The sequence below is a fragment of the Chelonoidis abingdonii genome, chromosome 25, assembly GCF_003597395.2.
Source record: "Chelonoidis abingdonii isolate Lonesome George chromosome 25, CheloAbing_2.0, whole genome shotgun sequence".
NCBI classification, from domain to species: Eukaryota; Metazoa; Chordata; order Testudines; family Testudinidae; genus Chelonoidis; species Chelonoidis abingdonii.
Window position 1 is genome coordinate 10,515,353 of NC_133793.1, and position 12,985 is coordinate 10,528,337.

General features: G+C 56.7%; 1 protein-coding gene across 2 annotated transcripts in view; it reads right to left on the reverse strand.

Moving 5' to 3' along the window:
* Window positions 1–648: 648 nt before the first annotated feature.
* The window catches only part of SLC9A1 (solute carrier family 9 member A1), a 63,420-nt gene continuing 51,083 nt past the window's right edge, over window positions 649–12,985 (reverse strand). For both annotated transcript variants that reach the window (XM_075060834.1, XM_032802892.2), the window contains exons 4-12: window positions 11,008–11,225; window positions 9,801–10,003; window positions 8,925–9,014; window positions 8,417–8,487; window positions 7,395–7,568; window positions 6,924–7,038; window positions 5,693–5,794; window positions 5,208–5,280; window positions 649–3,658 (exon numbers count right to left, since the gene is read on the reverse strand). In XM_075060834.1, the coding sequence (XP_074916935.1) occupies window positions 3,336–3,658; window positions 5,208–5,280; window positions 5,693–5,794; window positions 6,924–7,038; window positions 7,395–7,568; window positions 8,417–8,487; window positions 8,925–9,014; window positions 9,801–10,003; window positions 11,008–11,225 (1,369 nt within the window). In that variant the 3' untranslated portion in view covers window positions 649–3,335. The remainder of the gene's footprint in view (window positions 3,659–5,207; window positions 5,281–5,692; window positions 5,795–6,923; window positions 7,039–7,394; window positions 7,569–8,416; window positions 8,488–8,924; window positions 9,015–9,800; window positions 10,004–11,007; window positions 11,226–12,985) is intronic.

The window sequence follows — 12,985 nt, forward strand, 5'->3', positions numbered from 1 at the left end:
CTGCCATTTGCTGGCTGGAACTCCTTCTACCTCCAGGCCAGCGGTCTGATGCCTCGCCCACCTCCCATGAACATCAGCGTCTCTTGACCCTTACAAGCGAGTCCTGCCTCCTCCATGCTTTGGGAATGTTCCTGGTCTCAGAACTAACCCCTACAGACCCGATAGTGGGCTCTGCAAACACCAAGGGGAAGGGCCTGAGACTGCTACTAGCTTTGGGTTTGCGCTGCCAGGTTCAGCTGCAGCATGACAAGGATGCTCTAGGTTACTGCTCATCTTCGGTGCATCCACAGCCGTTGGCAGCGCAGCTCAGCACCGTGCCCCACTTCCAGAGGTAGGGAAGAAGCGAGATAAAAGATGGTCTGGCTGAGGGTTGCATCTGGTTGTGGATATTAAAGGGAAGAAGGTCTGCAGTAGCCAGAGCACAGAAGAGGAGTGAGGAGCCCTGGTCCTAGTGCCAGCCCTGTTGCTGACTCACCATGTTAGCATTTGGCAAAGTGCAGCCAGGGTGACTCAGTTTCCCCATCTGCAGAAGGAGGATAGTACTTAGCTACCTGCAAGGCGGTGGGTTGGGCCATTTGCAAGCACTGCTTTGAGGTCTGACTGCAAACTTCTAGGAGGGTAGAAGGGTCCAAGGTCAATAAAAATCACTAAAAATTAAACATTAATTTATTAGAAGAGTCATGAAAAAAAGATCTTCTTTACAGGTGTTTTATACAAGAGAATTTTCATTGCTTAATTACTCCTCCCGGAGGCAGAGCTTTGCACATGCCTCCAGAGACAGCCACGTTCCTGTGGACTCCCTGCCTCTGGGCACTCAGAGGCCATGAGCTGCAGAGAGCCCTGCGTCAGACCGATATTGCACGTCAGAGGAAAACCATGCCGCCCGCCTGCCCCCTGGCTCCACGACCGGGCTGGGCGAGCAGGCGTGCGGGAAGCTCGCTATGTGGATGGCGGAATGAATTCACATATGGAGCAGGCTGGGTTGAGGCAGGCGCTCCGGCCAGGCCCACCAAGTCACTGGACACACAGAGCATTTACTGAAGGCAGAAAGGTAGGAGGACGCCGTTTGCGCAGGCAGACACTGTGTGGCTAAAAGGCACAGTGCGGGACACAGAGCAGAGCGCTCCAATGGGGTTGTCTAAGTGCTACTGGAGGAAGGCAGGCACCAGAAGGGCTGGCTAGGCGGCAGGTGCCCTTAAAGCCATGCTCGCAGCACGCCCTGGAGCGCCCTCAACAGGAGAGCCACCGTGCACAGGGATCTCAAGAACTGAAGGCTTTCCGCCTGCTCCAGAATGGACAGCCCAGGCCCTCATCCCCTCCCCTCTGCCTGCAGCCCTGCCTCCCCCTGGCTCCCATTTTAAATAAACAGCTCCAAAGCAGCAGCTGTTCTGTGCGACTGCCCCTTGCTGGGCAGCCCCATGGATCGCTCCTGGCCACTAACAACCTAGGAGCCCCTCCCTGAATACAAAGCAGGAGAGTAAAGCTTTGCAGCCCAGGAGAACTAGACCCAGACTCCTAGGACGAGGGGAGCGTAGCAAGAGCTGGTTTCAGGAGATTCTCCCACCCAGCACGAGAGGAAAGCAGCCCACCTGCAGCACAGGGATGGGGATGGGACAGCCCCGGGGGTAGACAGGAGCAGGAACTGTACTACATGCCAGGAAGCGATGAGAGATGCCCCTGAATGGGTCCATCAGTGGGGAAGGGAGGAGGAGGGATATCAGCTATGGGAATAGTCGACAAACATGGGCGAACCCCAGCCCCTGGAGCCTGTGACTCACGGGAGAACCCCAACCCCTGGAGCCTGTGACCCACTGGACTGTCCCCTTTGGCGGAGAGACTTCCCTGCCTGTCAGGGGGCATTAAAGCTTTACATTAAGGAATGTGCAGTGTGAGGCCATGGAGGAGGCATCCCCAGCCAGGCAGGGCGAGTGGCTTGGACGTCCCAAGGCCCAGACCATGTTCATTAAGTCACCAGGTAAGAAAATATATGCAGTGTTTAAAACAAAACAAAACAAAAAAGCATTGTTCCCTATATGCAATCAACCCATCCAACCATCTTTGGTTCAGAAATGCTCCTTGCTTTTATACAGCTCTAGATCCGGGGGTGGGGGGAGTGGGGGTTAGAACGAGGTGCTTAGATCATCAGATCAGAAATTTGCCAACCAATTGGGGTGGGGGGGTCAGGGTATTCCACACGGTGACCGTGCCCAGAATACGGGGGGATGATGGGAGGGCTGGGGCTTACCCATCGCTGCTCAGAGCCCCCCTGCGGCTCAGGTTCTGCCTCCCGGCTTGTGGCAAACTCCCCAGCAGTGTATTTCTAGCAAAAGCTTTTAAGTGAGAGAATGCAGAGCGAAAGGAGACTTCCAGGGTATGAAACCACAGTGACCCCCTATGGCTATATGGATTTTTTAAATTTTACCCACCCCCTCAACAAAGAACCTAAAATGCTGCATTCACCCTAACCCTGAACAAAGACATTTAAAAATCTGGCTGCCGCGAAAGACTGGGAGGGGGAAAAAGAAGGAGGGGGGAAGGAGAAACAGCCTGGCAGCTAGAGGTCAACGCAAGGCAAGAGCGGCCGCAGAACAGACCCTGCCAAGCTGGGCCCCCGCTGAGCTCAGGGAGAGGGTGAGCCGAGCACCGCTGAGGCTGCTGGAAGGAGATGGGCTGTGCATTAGCACCTGCAGCAGAGCACCTGCAGGACAGTGCGAGATTTCCAGCCCCTCTGCGGGGGGACACCCTCGGGTTGCAACAGCCTCAGTGGCAAGGCCAGCTGCCACGCTGGCTCTGGGACAGGGATGTTAACTTACAGCGGGTAACCAAGCTGGGCAGAGGCTAAGCCCAGAGTCCTGCATCCTTCATGCAGACCGTCTGGGGACTAACCCACAGCCACACACACTGCAGCAGTCCCTGAGTTGGCAAGGATTAGGGTTGCGTCTGAGGCAGGGTAAACAGCACAGATCAGCCCTTGGGGGAAGTTTCTCCAACAGCCACGAAGCACCCGTGTAAGCCGACTCTGCTGATGAACAAGTTCCCATAGAGCAGGGCTCCTTTCGGATCCCCCAATCAGCAAGGGAAAGCAGTCCAGGGCAGCGCGTGAAAGCTGAAGGACCGGGCAGGAATGCATGGGTTCCCCTTCTCGCTGAGAGTTGCTGGGGTCTTCTCCTCTGCTTGGGCCGCCTGCCACAGCCAACGCTTGCTCGGCAGGGCTGCCACCCCATTCCACCCTCCCAAACCCCGAGTGTAGCGCCAGGGGAACCAATGGAAAATAAAAGAATCCGTGTGTGTGCAAGCAGCTCCCCTGCGGGCCAGAGCTGGCAACGCACCTGCCGCTACTTCCCTTTGGGGATGAATGGCTCCCCTTCCTCGGGTTCGGGCTGAGGCCCAGGGTCACTCAGGCACCGCATGATTCGCTGGTTGCTGGGGCTGTCGCTGGCCCCCGGAGTGAAGACGTCATCAGTGCCCGGGGAGGAAGGATCCTTCACGCGCATCACGAGCCCTTCCTCGTCCTCCTCGGGCGACGGTGGGAGGCAGCTCATGCCCTTCAGCTCCTCGTTCACCAGGTCGACGGACTCTGGAGACTGGGGCGAGGCCGGGTCGACCGTGATGATAGGTAGGTTCCCTGAGTCCGACTTGGGCTCATACGCCAGCGGGTCTGGAGAGAGGGAGCGGGGCGAACACAGTCACCACCTCAGCTGCCCTCAATACACCCAGAGGGCCGAGTGGAGTTTTCTTAGACCTCTCATTAAAAAACAGTATGTGGGAAGTGGAATCTAGTGGTTAGGGCAGGGGGAGGGGAGTCAGGACTCCTGGGTTCTATTCCAGCTCTTGAAGAGAATATGATCTAGTAATCGGGGGATGGGGAGCTCAGAGTACAGACTTCTGGGATATGTTCTTACTTCTGGGAGTGTGAGTTAGTGGTTGGAGTGGGGGGTGGAGGGCTGGGGAAATCAGTCAGGACTCCTGGGTTCATTCCTGGCTTGTCGAGACTGGGCAAGTCACTTAACCCATTCCTAGCCTCGGTTAACTTGTACGTAAAAAGAGTTCACGACACTACTGCCTGACCACACAGGCAAGTCAGAGGTTTTGGCCAGTGTCTGTAAAATGCTTTGAGGTGACGGTTTTATACATGGCAACAAATCGTCACGAATCTCACGCCCAGAGCGAGGACAGAGTTCACCTTCTAAAGAACGAACACTAAAGGCTTAAAAAACCCAAACCCTGATGAGAGCAGCCCCTTTAAGGCAGCCCCACTCACCCGGCTGGCTAGGAAGCCCAGGAGAGAGGACACTGCTAGCTCAGCACAGATGCCAGCTACGTAAAAACAGTGTTTGAGCTGCATGCGCCTTTTCAAGTGCCCCAAGAATATTTTCTTTGCCTGGGGCTCGGGACAGTGCACAGGAATCTACAGTGTACGGTCTCTGCCCACTAGGCCCAGTTTGAGCTGCAGTGCATGACACCTTCCAAGCAGGAGGCTCAGCGGCAGACTCGGGGCCTGATCTCCAGAGTGCAGAGCATGGCCCCACTCGAACAGAAGTCAGTGGGAGCTCAGCACCCTTGGGAACCGGGCCCTGAACAGCTGTGGGTCACCCATGCACCAGCAACTGCACCTTGCCAGAAATGGCTCACTCCAGAAGCTGGAAAGGCTGCCCCCTCGTGGCCATGGGCAGAATTGTCAGAGCTCCTGACAATTTCCTCTATACTTCAAATTCTCACTCCCAAGGGCAATGTGGGTTTCTTTTCTATTCCCTGGGTGTTTGATTCAGGCCGTGCCAATACAGTGTTCCCCAGAGTGCTGGACATGCTTTGCGGGAGGGAGGGGGAGGAAGAGGGGGAAACAACACAAAGGACTAGCTGGTGGGGGGCCTGGACTGGTGAGAGTGGCAGTTTCCACAGTGCTGCCCTGCTAATGTAGCTGGGACACAGCAACGGGGGTTGGGGGGAGTTCAGTTCCGAGTGTGACAAACTCCCTCTAAAATCCAGCTGAACAAGGCTGGTCTGGAAGCAAGAGGAACAGGAAACTGCAGGGGACTGCGCCATCATGACCACAGCTGGCCTTTAACGGGAAGCGTGAAGAGCAGAAGGGGTCAGGTCATCGTCAGCACAAGTGCAGCAGAACAGCTGTTTAAACCACACCCCATCACCACGTCTCTCGTGTCACCCCAGGCCACCTTTTACCCTCCACCTCCGGCCGCCCCACACACCTGAGCCGATGCGTGCTCTGGACATCGTGGGAGAGTCGAGCTTGTGGGCTGGGACTGTCAAGTAATTGTTGATCTGAAATCAGAAGGCAAAGCGGGTGTGAGCGCTCACATTTCTAAAGGGCCAGGACAGGGGTCTTGGTGGGGGCAATGCCCCACTGGGGATGGGGCAAACAGAAGCAGTGAGGCTCCCAGTGGATTCACAGGGAGCAGATGCACCATCCCCAGCTGCATGGACAGCAGACAGAAGCTCTGGGCCGGCTCAGCTGCTCTGGTGAGGGACGCAACTTAGGACGAGCCAGTGGGGTTACTTTAAATCCCCTAAACCCCACCAGCGTCTGGAAGGAGAGCCATGGAGGGTCACCACATTTCACTGGCTGCCACTTGGGCCCAGTCTCCTTCAGCGGGAGTGAGAAATACTGTGCAAAAGCCCCACTCCCCGCCCAGCACACCGCAGCCAGCCGGCAGCTCCCGCCTCCCCAGCGCACCTTCTGCTCCAACTGCCGAGCCTTTTGCCTCCGCAGCAGCATCTGGTTCCAAGCTTCCTCGTAAGGGTCAGCCACCAGCGTGTGGCGGTTGTACGATCGCAACTGAGAAGGGACCCAAAAGGGATCAGGGTAAGACACATGGGAAATATGCAAGGCACCCACTCTCGGCCGCAGAGCCCTGGGTCCTGCTGCATGAGAAGCCGAGCGTGTTCCCCAGCACAGGGAACAGGGCTGTCAGCAGGTCTCCAAGGAACTCCCAGCATGGCATTTCCACACCTCCCCAGAGCGAGCAGCAAAAGTCCATAGATTTCATCACAAAAACCAATGGGACTCGTGCTCCTAGCTCACCAAAGAGCTCCTGAGGAATGACCACCCCCACTCCCCCTCCTGCCTGGCTACAGTAGCACAGCCACGATCAGAGCTCAACAATGCCTGTCCAACAGCAGCTTCCCTCCTCCACCCCTGCTCCGGCTGTGCAGGGCAGCACAAGAGACATTTGCCCCCTACTACACAGCCAGGGCCCTCTGGGACCCATCCCCCTGACCCTCACCACCTAGAGGCCCCAGCTGAAATCAGGCCCCGCTGTGCTGCGCAAAACACACAGTTCCTGCTCACAGGAGCTTACAAGCCAAAGGCAGGATTATTTTCCCTGTTCTACAGCCAGGGAACCAAAGCATGGAGAAATGATGCAACTTGCTCCAGATCACAGACTGTTTAGCAAAGCTGGGGAATTGAACGCAGATCTCCTGGGTCCCAAACCAGGGCCTTAACCACAAGGGCAGCTTTCCTCCCTCCAGCAAGTCAACCTCCAGCCCAGCTGGGTGATTCTTCAGGCTCAGTACAGCCTAACAAGCGAAGGGGAGGAAAGGACTGGGAATTACTGGAACGGTGTCCCTAGCCTCTGTTTGCCTGAAGCTGGGCGTGGGTGAGAGGGCATGGATCACTTGATGATTTCCTGTTCTGTTCATTCCCTTTGGGGCACCTGCCATTGGACACTGTCAGAGGACAGGATACTGGGCTTGATGGACCTTTGGTCTGACCCAGTCTGGCTGTTCTTATGTGCACAGGTAGACAATGAGGACAAGGCGGGCAAGTACACTAATGGGTGGGTAGGAAATGCAACACGGGTATCAGCTGCCCTATTTGGAAATTCTCTCCTTCCTCCCCATCCCTCGCAAGGGGATGGGCTGAGCTGCAAGGAGGCAGCCTGCCTGTAGATTCAAGTTGTTACCCTCTGCCTGGTTTTCTGGAGGTTGTTGCGCAGGATTTTCCGGATCTCCTCCTCTTTGTCCTTGGACAGTGCTGGCAGGATGCGCTTCACGGGCAGGGTTTTGGGATTGATGTTCCTGGACAGACAGACAAAGGTAAGGGAGGAAGGGAGATAAGGGTTTTACGGCAGCCGAGGAGGGAGGTGCTGGGAAGAGGAGGCTGGGCAGAACAGCTGGAAGGAGGGATTTAGAGCCAGTGGGAGCCAATGACAGAAGTTAGCTACCCCTATAAAGCAAAACATGGTTTGAGCATTGGCCTGCTAAACCCAGGGCTGTGAGTTCAATCCCTGAGGAGATCATTTAGGGACCTGGGGCAAAAATCTGTCTGGGGATTGGTCCTGCTTTGAGCAGGTGGTTGGAGTAGATGATCTTCTGAGGTCCCTTCCAACCTCAATATTCTATGATTTGCATCAAAAACAACAAGGTATACTCACTGCATGGAGACCGTGGAGATGGCAGAGGGAATCTTGCCCAACCCTCCGCTCTCCACCAGCTCGATGGCTTGTTTCATCTCCATCTTGTGGTAGAAGGCAATCAGCTGCGGCTCCTTGGACCGCTCGCCCGCAATCAGGCACTTCTTCACGTACTTCTTGTTGAAGCGATTCAGCCTGCCAGGGGTAGGGGAGAGAGAAGGGGATGTGTCAGGAAGAGACCCTAATGTCCCTGCCCCATTAGATTAGCGTCATGCCCAGCGTCCTTGTGTCTTCCCTTAGAACCAGCGAGCCCAGCAGATCAATAGAGTTCGGTTCCTCTGGGTGCGGCGGAATCTGGGCCCAGGGGTCAGACACGCTCCCCCGTGCCCAGGGCCCCAATATGCTTCAGAGACTGAAGAGTCGCACATCCCCATCAGCTACAGGTGACATCAAGGCCAGAGGGATATCCAGGACCAGCAGGCACAGCTCCTGCAGCGTTGGCATCGGATCCACTGAGCACGGCAGAGGGCTGCTGGGTCATGCGGTGATGAGAATGAAGGCAGAGATGCATCCTGCTACCCGCCTCCATCAAGGAGCCGGTGCTGACCCTCCCCCTCCAGCGCCTAGCAAATCCCTCCCTCACTTGGTAGCGAGTCCCCCACACTCTCTGGCAGCCCCTATACACAGAGCAGGCAGCCAGGAGGTGGAGCCAAAGCTGAACTTCCCACGCAGAGCAAGGGAGTTATGGAATGTGCTCTGGGCTAGAATTGCCTGGGTGGAATCAGAGGACAGCCTGGCTGGCGGGGGAAGAGGACAAGGGAGCGCAGGCCTCTGGCACAGCATAGCTCCATGCGGCAGCACTGCCTCCCTTTGCTTCTCACCATGGGTTCCTGGAATGAGCTGAAGCGGAGCAGGCTTTCAGGGCACTGCAAGAACTGGTGGACCTGAGCTTGCTAGGCTGCATCTAAAATTTTTGCTTCTTGCCCCAGCTTCCCATCACCCCACCCCCCCCACGCGCCTGCACACGCGGGAACCACACTCACTTGTCTTTCCAGTGGTGGTGGCCGTAGTGACCACATATATCCTCGATTCCAGTCAAGAGATGATCCAGGAACTGGAGAGGGCGCAAAGCGAAAAGCGTGTGTTCAGCCTCGGGAGCGTGCACCGGGCAGACCTCTCTGCCCACACCCCCAGTGAACCTGGGGCTGGTGGGCTGTCAGGCTGAGCCTCGCTATTAGGTGCAGCTTCAGGAGGATCGGCCTCTGGGTGGCAGCACAGGCCTATCCTGATTGGCTGCTCTGCTACTAGTTACAACAGGAAGGTCTTGGCTAGAGAATGTGCACTAAAAACGACAGGGACCCAGCAGAGTCCTTTAACTGTCCCCTTCTGCCCCCCTTACCTTGGGTACCAGCTCCGAGGCAGTGCCCTGCTGCACACCTACCGGGGTTACCACCTTTGGGGCAGGGGAGCAGAAACAGAAGAGGACTGAGAAGGCAGAAAAGCGCAGGAAAGCAGCGCCAGGGAGGGACCCGGGGTTGGGAGAGCCATTACCTGGGTGTGAATCTCTTCGTTGATGGAGCGTTTCGTCTCTTGCTTCTTCTTCACAGCCAGCAGGTCCACCAGGGGCCGAATGGTCATCCCCTAGGGAGCAGATTATACCCCTGTGAGAGCCCTCACCCAGCTGAGAGAACCAAGCACCGGCATCAACCCTGGTGGTGGCACCATCCTTACCCTGGAGCAAACCCTGCCCTCCTGGAGTCAGTCCTGTTACATGACAGAATGGACCCAGGCACTCCAGGTCCCTCCTACCTCCTCCAAGGCCTAGGGCTGTCACAACTGGAGATAAGAACCAGGCTGTATATTTTCCAGCTGGCTCGTACCCCTCTGCCTGTGAGGTGCAAGCCACCTTCCTGTTCCTTTGTGCCATGGGAATCCAGCGGTTGGCCCCCAGGAGGCTGACATTACAGGGGGACCCTTCCCTATAATAGACACCGAAGCACAGAAGTGATACCAGGCAGAGGCTGGAGCCACTCTGGACTTATCACGGCCTTTGAAAGCTGCTGAGAATCACGGAGCTCACAAAGCGACAAATCTGCGGCGTTTCCCAGCCAGGGATCCCAAAGAGCTGGACAAAGGCAGGCAAGTGTCAATACCCCATTTTACAGACAGGGCAGCTGAGGCCCAGAGGGTGGAAGGGATCTGCCCATAGTCATGGAGTGAGTCAGCAGCAGAACGAGGAACATAGAGTTCCTTGCCAGGGTGAGTCACTGGGCTGTCCCACAGCTCATCCTCGACAGCAGCCATGGACCCAAACATCTGCTCCTCAGCCAGAAGCGCCAGGGAAACAACATTCCTGACTGATGCCCATCGCCACATTGTCAGGGTGCCTGGCCAAGCACCAAGGCCAGGAAGGCGAGTTCCGCCTACCTGCACGAAGACCGTGAAGAAGATGACTGTGATGATGGCTGTGAGGAACATGTCTCTCATGCCAAAGTGCTCATAATCCAGGAGGTAACCCAGTGAGAAAGCAATGGCCCCTCTCAGGCCACCGTAGGCGATGATGAACTGGTCCTTTGGGGTCAGTTTCACAATGCGGAATTTGTTGATGAACCAGGTGAGGCCAAGGACACCTGGAGAGCGAGCAGGGAGGACAGGACAGACCTCCTCCAGGTTACACAAGCAGAGTCACATTCACACACCCCGACCCCCAGCTAAGGTCATTCCATCAGTGAAACCAGCCACATGCAGCACAAACCACTTCCCTTGGGGGAAGGGAAGGGGTGAAACACAGAGTGCTCCAGTGAAAGCAAAAGGCTGACCACGCTAGGACCCCCATGCTCTGTGGAGGTCCCTCTCCCAAATCTTGGCTTGCAACCCCCAGCTCTAACCGTCCTATCCTCGGCCAATAAGACACAGCATATTGTCTGGTACAGCCTATGCTAGAACCTCCCAAGGGTCTGAGCCCAGCCCAGGCTGGCAATAGCCAGATACCCCCACTTGGAGGCTGCTCAGGGGTTGAGCAGGGCACGTCACAGTCCAGTTCCCCATGGACAAGCCACTACAAGGAACATCCCAACCGTCCCTTGCCTGAGGGCTGAAAGGGGCCACGCAGGCTGAGCAGCCTCCCCCGGTGGGGTCTGCAGCCCAGATCCGAGAAGGGAAGGACAACGGTGCGTGCACTCCTGTTCTGTGGATACACACAGGCCCCTTTGGGCTCCAGAGGAGTCAATCCAGTGCTCAGTTCATCCAGGGGGGAGCATCGGCTAATGGGGGAAAGTAGTGTCTAGGGACCAGTCTGGCCCCTTGCCTGGGTCAGCCTGTGACCCAAGGCAGGCTGGAACCCAGTCCTCTAGAGGCCAAGTACTGGGACGCGAATGCCAGAAGCCCCGAAAAGTGCTCCTCCCAGCCCCCCTGCAGTGCTGCATGCTCCCTAGAAATCAGGCAACCGCAGCCTCCCAGCTCAGTGCTCTACCTAGCGAGGACGAGAATAGCAACAGCCCCTATCTAGGGCTCAGAGAAGCCAGTTTCACGTGGCAGTACTGTGCTCTCCGGCTCTGGGGGCGTCTCCGTACTTGGCAAGGGCATGAGCGTGACCTCACCAGAAGGGGCAGGCACTAGGGCCCCGGCGCCTCACCTAACACCCTGGCGATGAGGCAGAAGATCAGCGTGCTGATGATGAAGGTCCAGTTCCAGTAGTGCCGGCCGGCCACGGTGGAGACCCCCAGGAAGATGAAGATCAGGGTCTCGCTGACGCTGCTCCACATCTTCAGAAAGTACTTGATGGTAGTGTGGGACTTGTGGGAGATGTTCGCCTCCACGTAAGGGCGCATGACCACACCGGAGGCGATGAGCCTGCAGGGAGGAGGAGGGGAGAGGACTTAACAGCACCCAGGAGGACTGTCATCAGCTCCTGACCCTGGGAGCGGCGGTGGCCTCAGCAGCACCTTAGGGTGCCTCTGGCTTTATCACAGCTCCACCAGTCAGCAGAGACCTGATACGAGAAAGGCGGCGCTGCACTGCCCAAAGGACAAACACCAGTGCAGGTGGGGCCGGAGTCCGGGACCCACCTGCAGCCACCAGGGAAAGCGGCAGAGGAGTTCCCGGGCAGGGCATGGCTCAGGAACGTGACTGGAGGCAGGCTGTGGCTGGGCACATGGTGCTTTGTAAGCAAAGGGCTCCCCATGCTGTGTCTGGCACGCTGGCCTCTCTGGCAACAAAGCACTGCAGTGACTCACCAGGCCCACACTGCAGCTGATCTGGCTCCATTTACAGCGGGAGCGACAGGCAGGGAAGGAGGCGGCAAGGCCTCTCTCTAGCCCGAAGGGCAGGGCAGGAGAGGTTGCAGAAGCAGCCTTGGTGTGTGTGACACAAGGAGAGCTCAAGCCACCTGCAGTGAAAGCAAACTCTCCAGGATCACTAAGGGTATGGCTATGCTGCAATAAGAGACCCACACAGCTAGCCCGAGTCAGCTGACTCTGGGGGCACAGGGCTATAAAACTGCACCACGGACTTTCAGGCTGGAGCCTGGGCCCTGAGACCATCCCTGCTCGCAGGATGCCATGGTCTAGGTTCCAGCCCCAGCCCAAAGGCCCACACTGCTATTTTTAGCCCTACAAGCCCAGCTTTGACATTCGCTGCCGTGGGTTTGCAGTGTAGATGTCCCCTAAGGGGCTCAGCACCCATCCAAGGGTGGGAATGGAGGCACGAAACTGACCATGGCTACTGCTACGGACCCGGCACAGAGCTAGAGTCGCTGGAGCAGGAGCCTGGGTTCTATTATTAGCTCTGATTGGTATGAGCTTGAGAAAGACTGCTCTTATGCCTCAGTTTCCCCATCTAACATGCTTGGAGGCCTTCTGATGACAGTGCTACCTGAGTGCAGAACAGTATTACCGCTGAGAAGGAATTAAGTGGTCCACCCCCAAGCTCACTCTCCAGGACAGCTTCCACTTTTGGAACCAACATGATGGACATTTGAATTCCTGTTCCCATGCAATTTAAAACCGTGGAAAGGCCTCTGATCCCTGCAGGGTTTGGCTCTCGCTGGCAACCACCTTAGGCCTGGCTGACTATCAGGAAATTCGCACTCGGGTAACCACAGTGATGCAGTTCATCAATTCCAAGGCCGGAAGGGACTGTTACTGTCGCTAGTCGGAGACTTCCCAGAATTACTTCCTGTTTGAACTAGAGCAGGCCGTAGCGAAACCCCCAATCTTGATTTAAGAATTCCCAGTGAGGGAGGATCCGTAAGTTGCTCTAATGGTTAACTCCCCTCACACCCTATTTCCAGTTCAGTTCCTCTAGTGCAGGGGTTTTCAAACTTCACTGACAATAAAAATTACTGCACAACCCCAGAAGGGGAGACTGAAGGCTGAGTCCACCTGATTCCCACTGCCTGGGTGGGGGAGCCAAAGCCCAGACCCCCCTGCCCTGGGCGGGGAAGGGGTCAAAGCCGAAGCCTAATGGCTTCAGTTCCAGGCACGGGACCTGCAACCTGAGCCCTGCCGCCCAGGGCTGAATCCCTCACGCTTCAGCCCCAAGCCCCAGTAAGCCTTAAAATGGGCCCCTGACCCACAGTTTGAGAACCTTGGCTCTAGTGCAAGCCCCTGAAG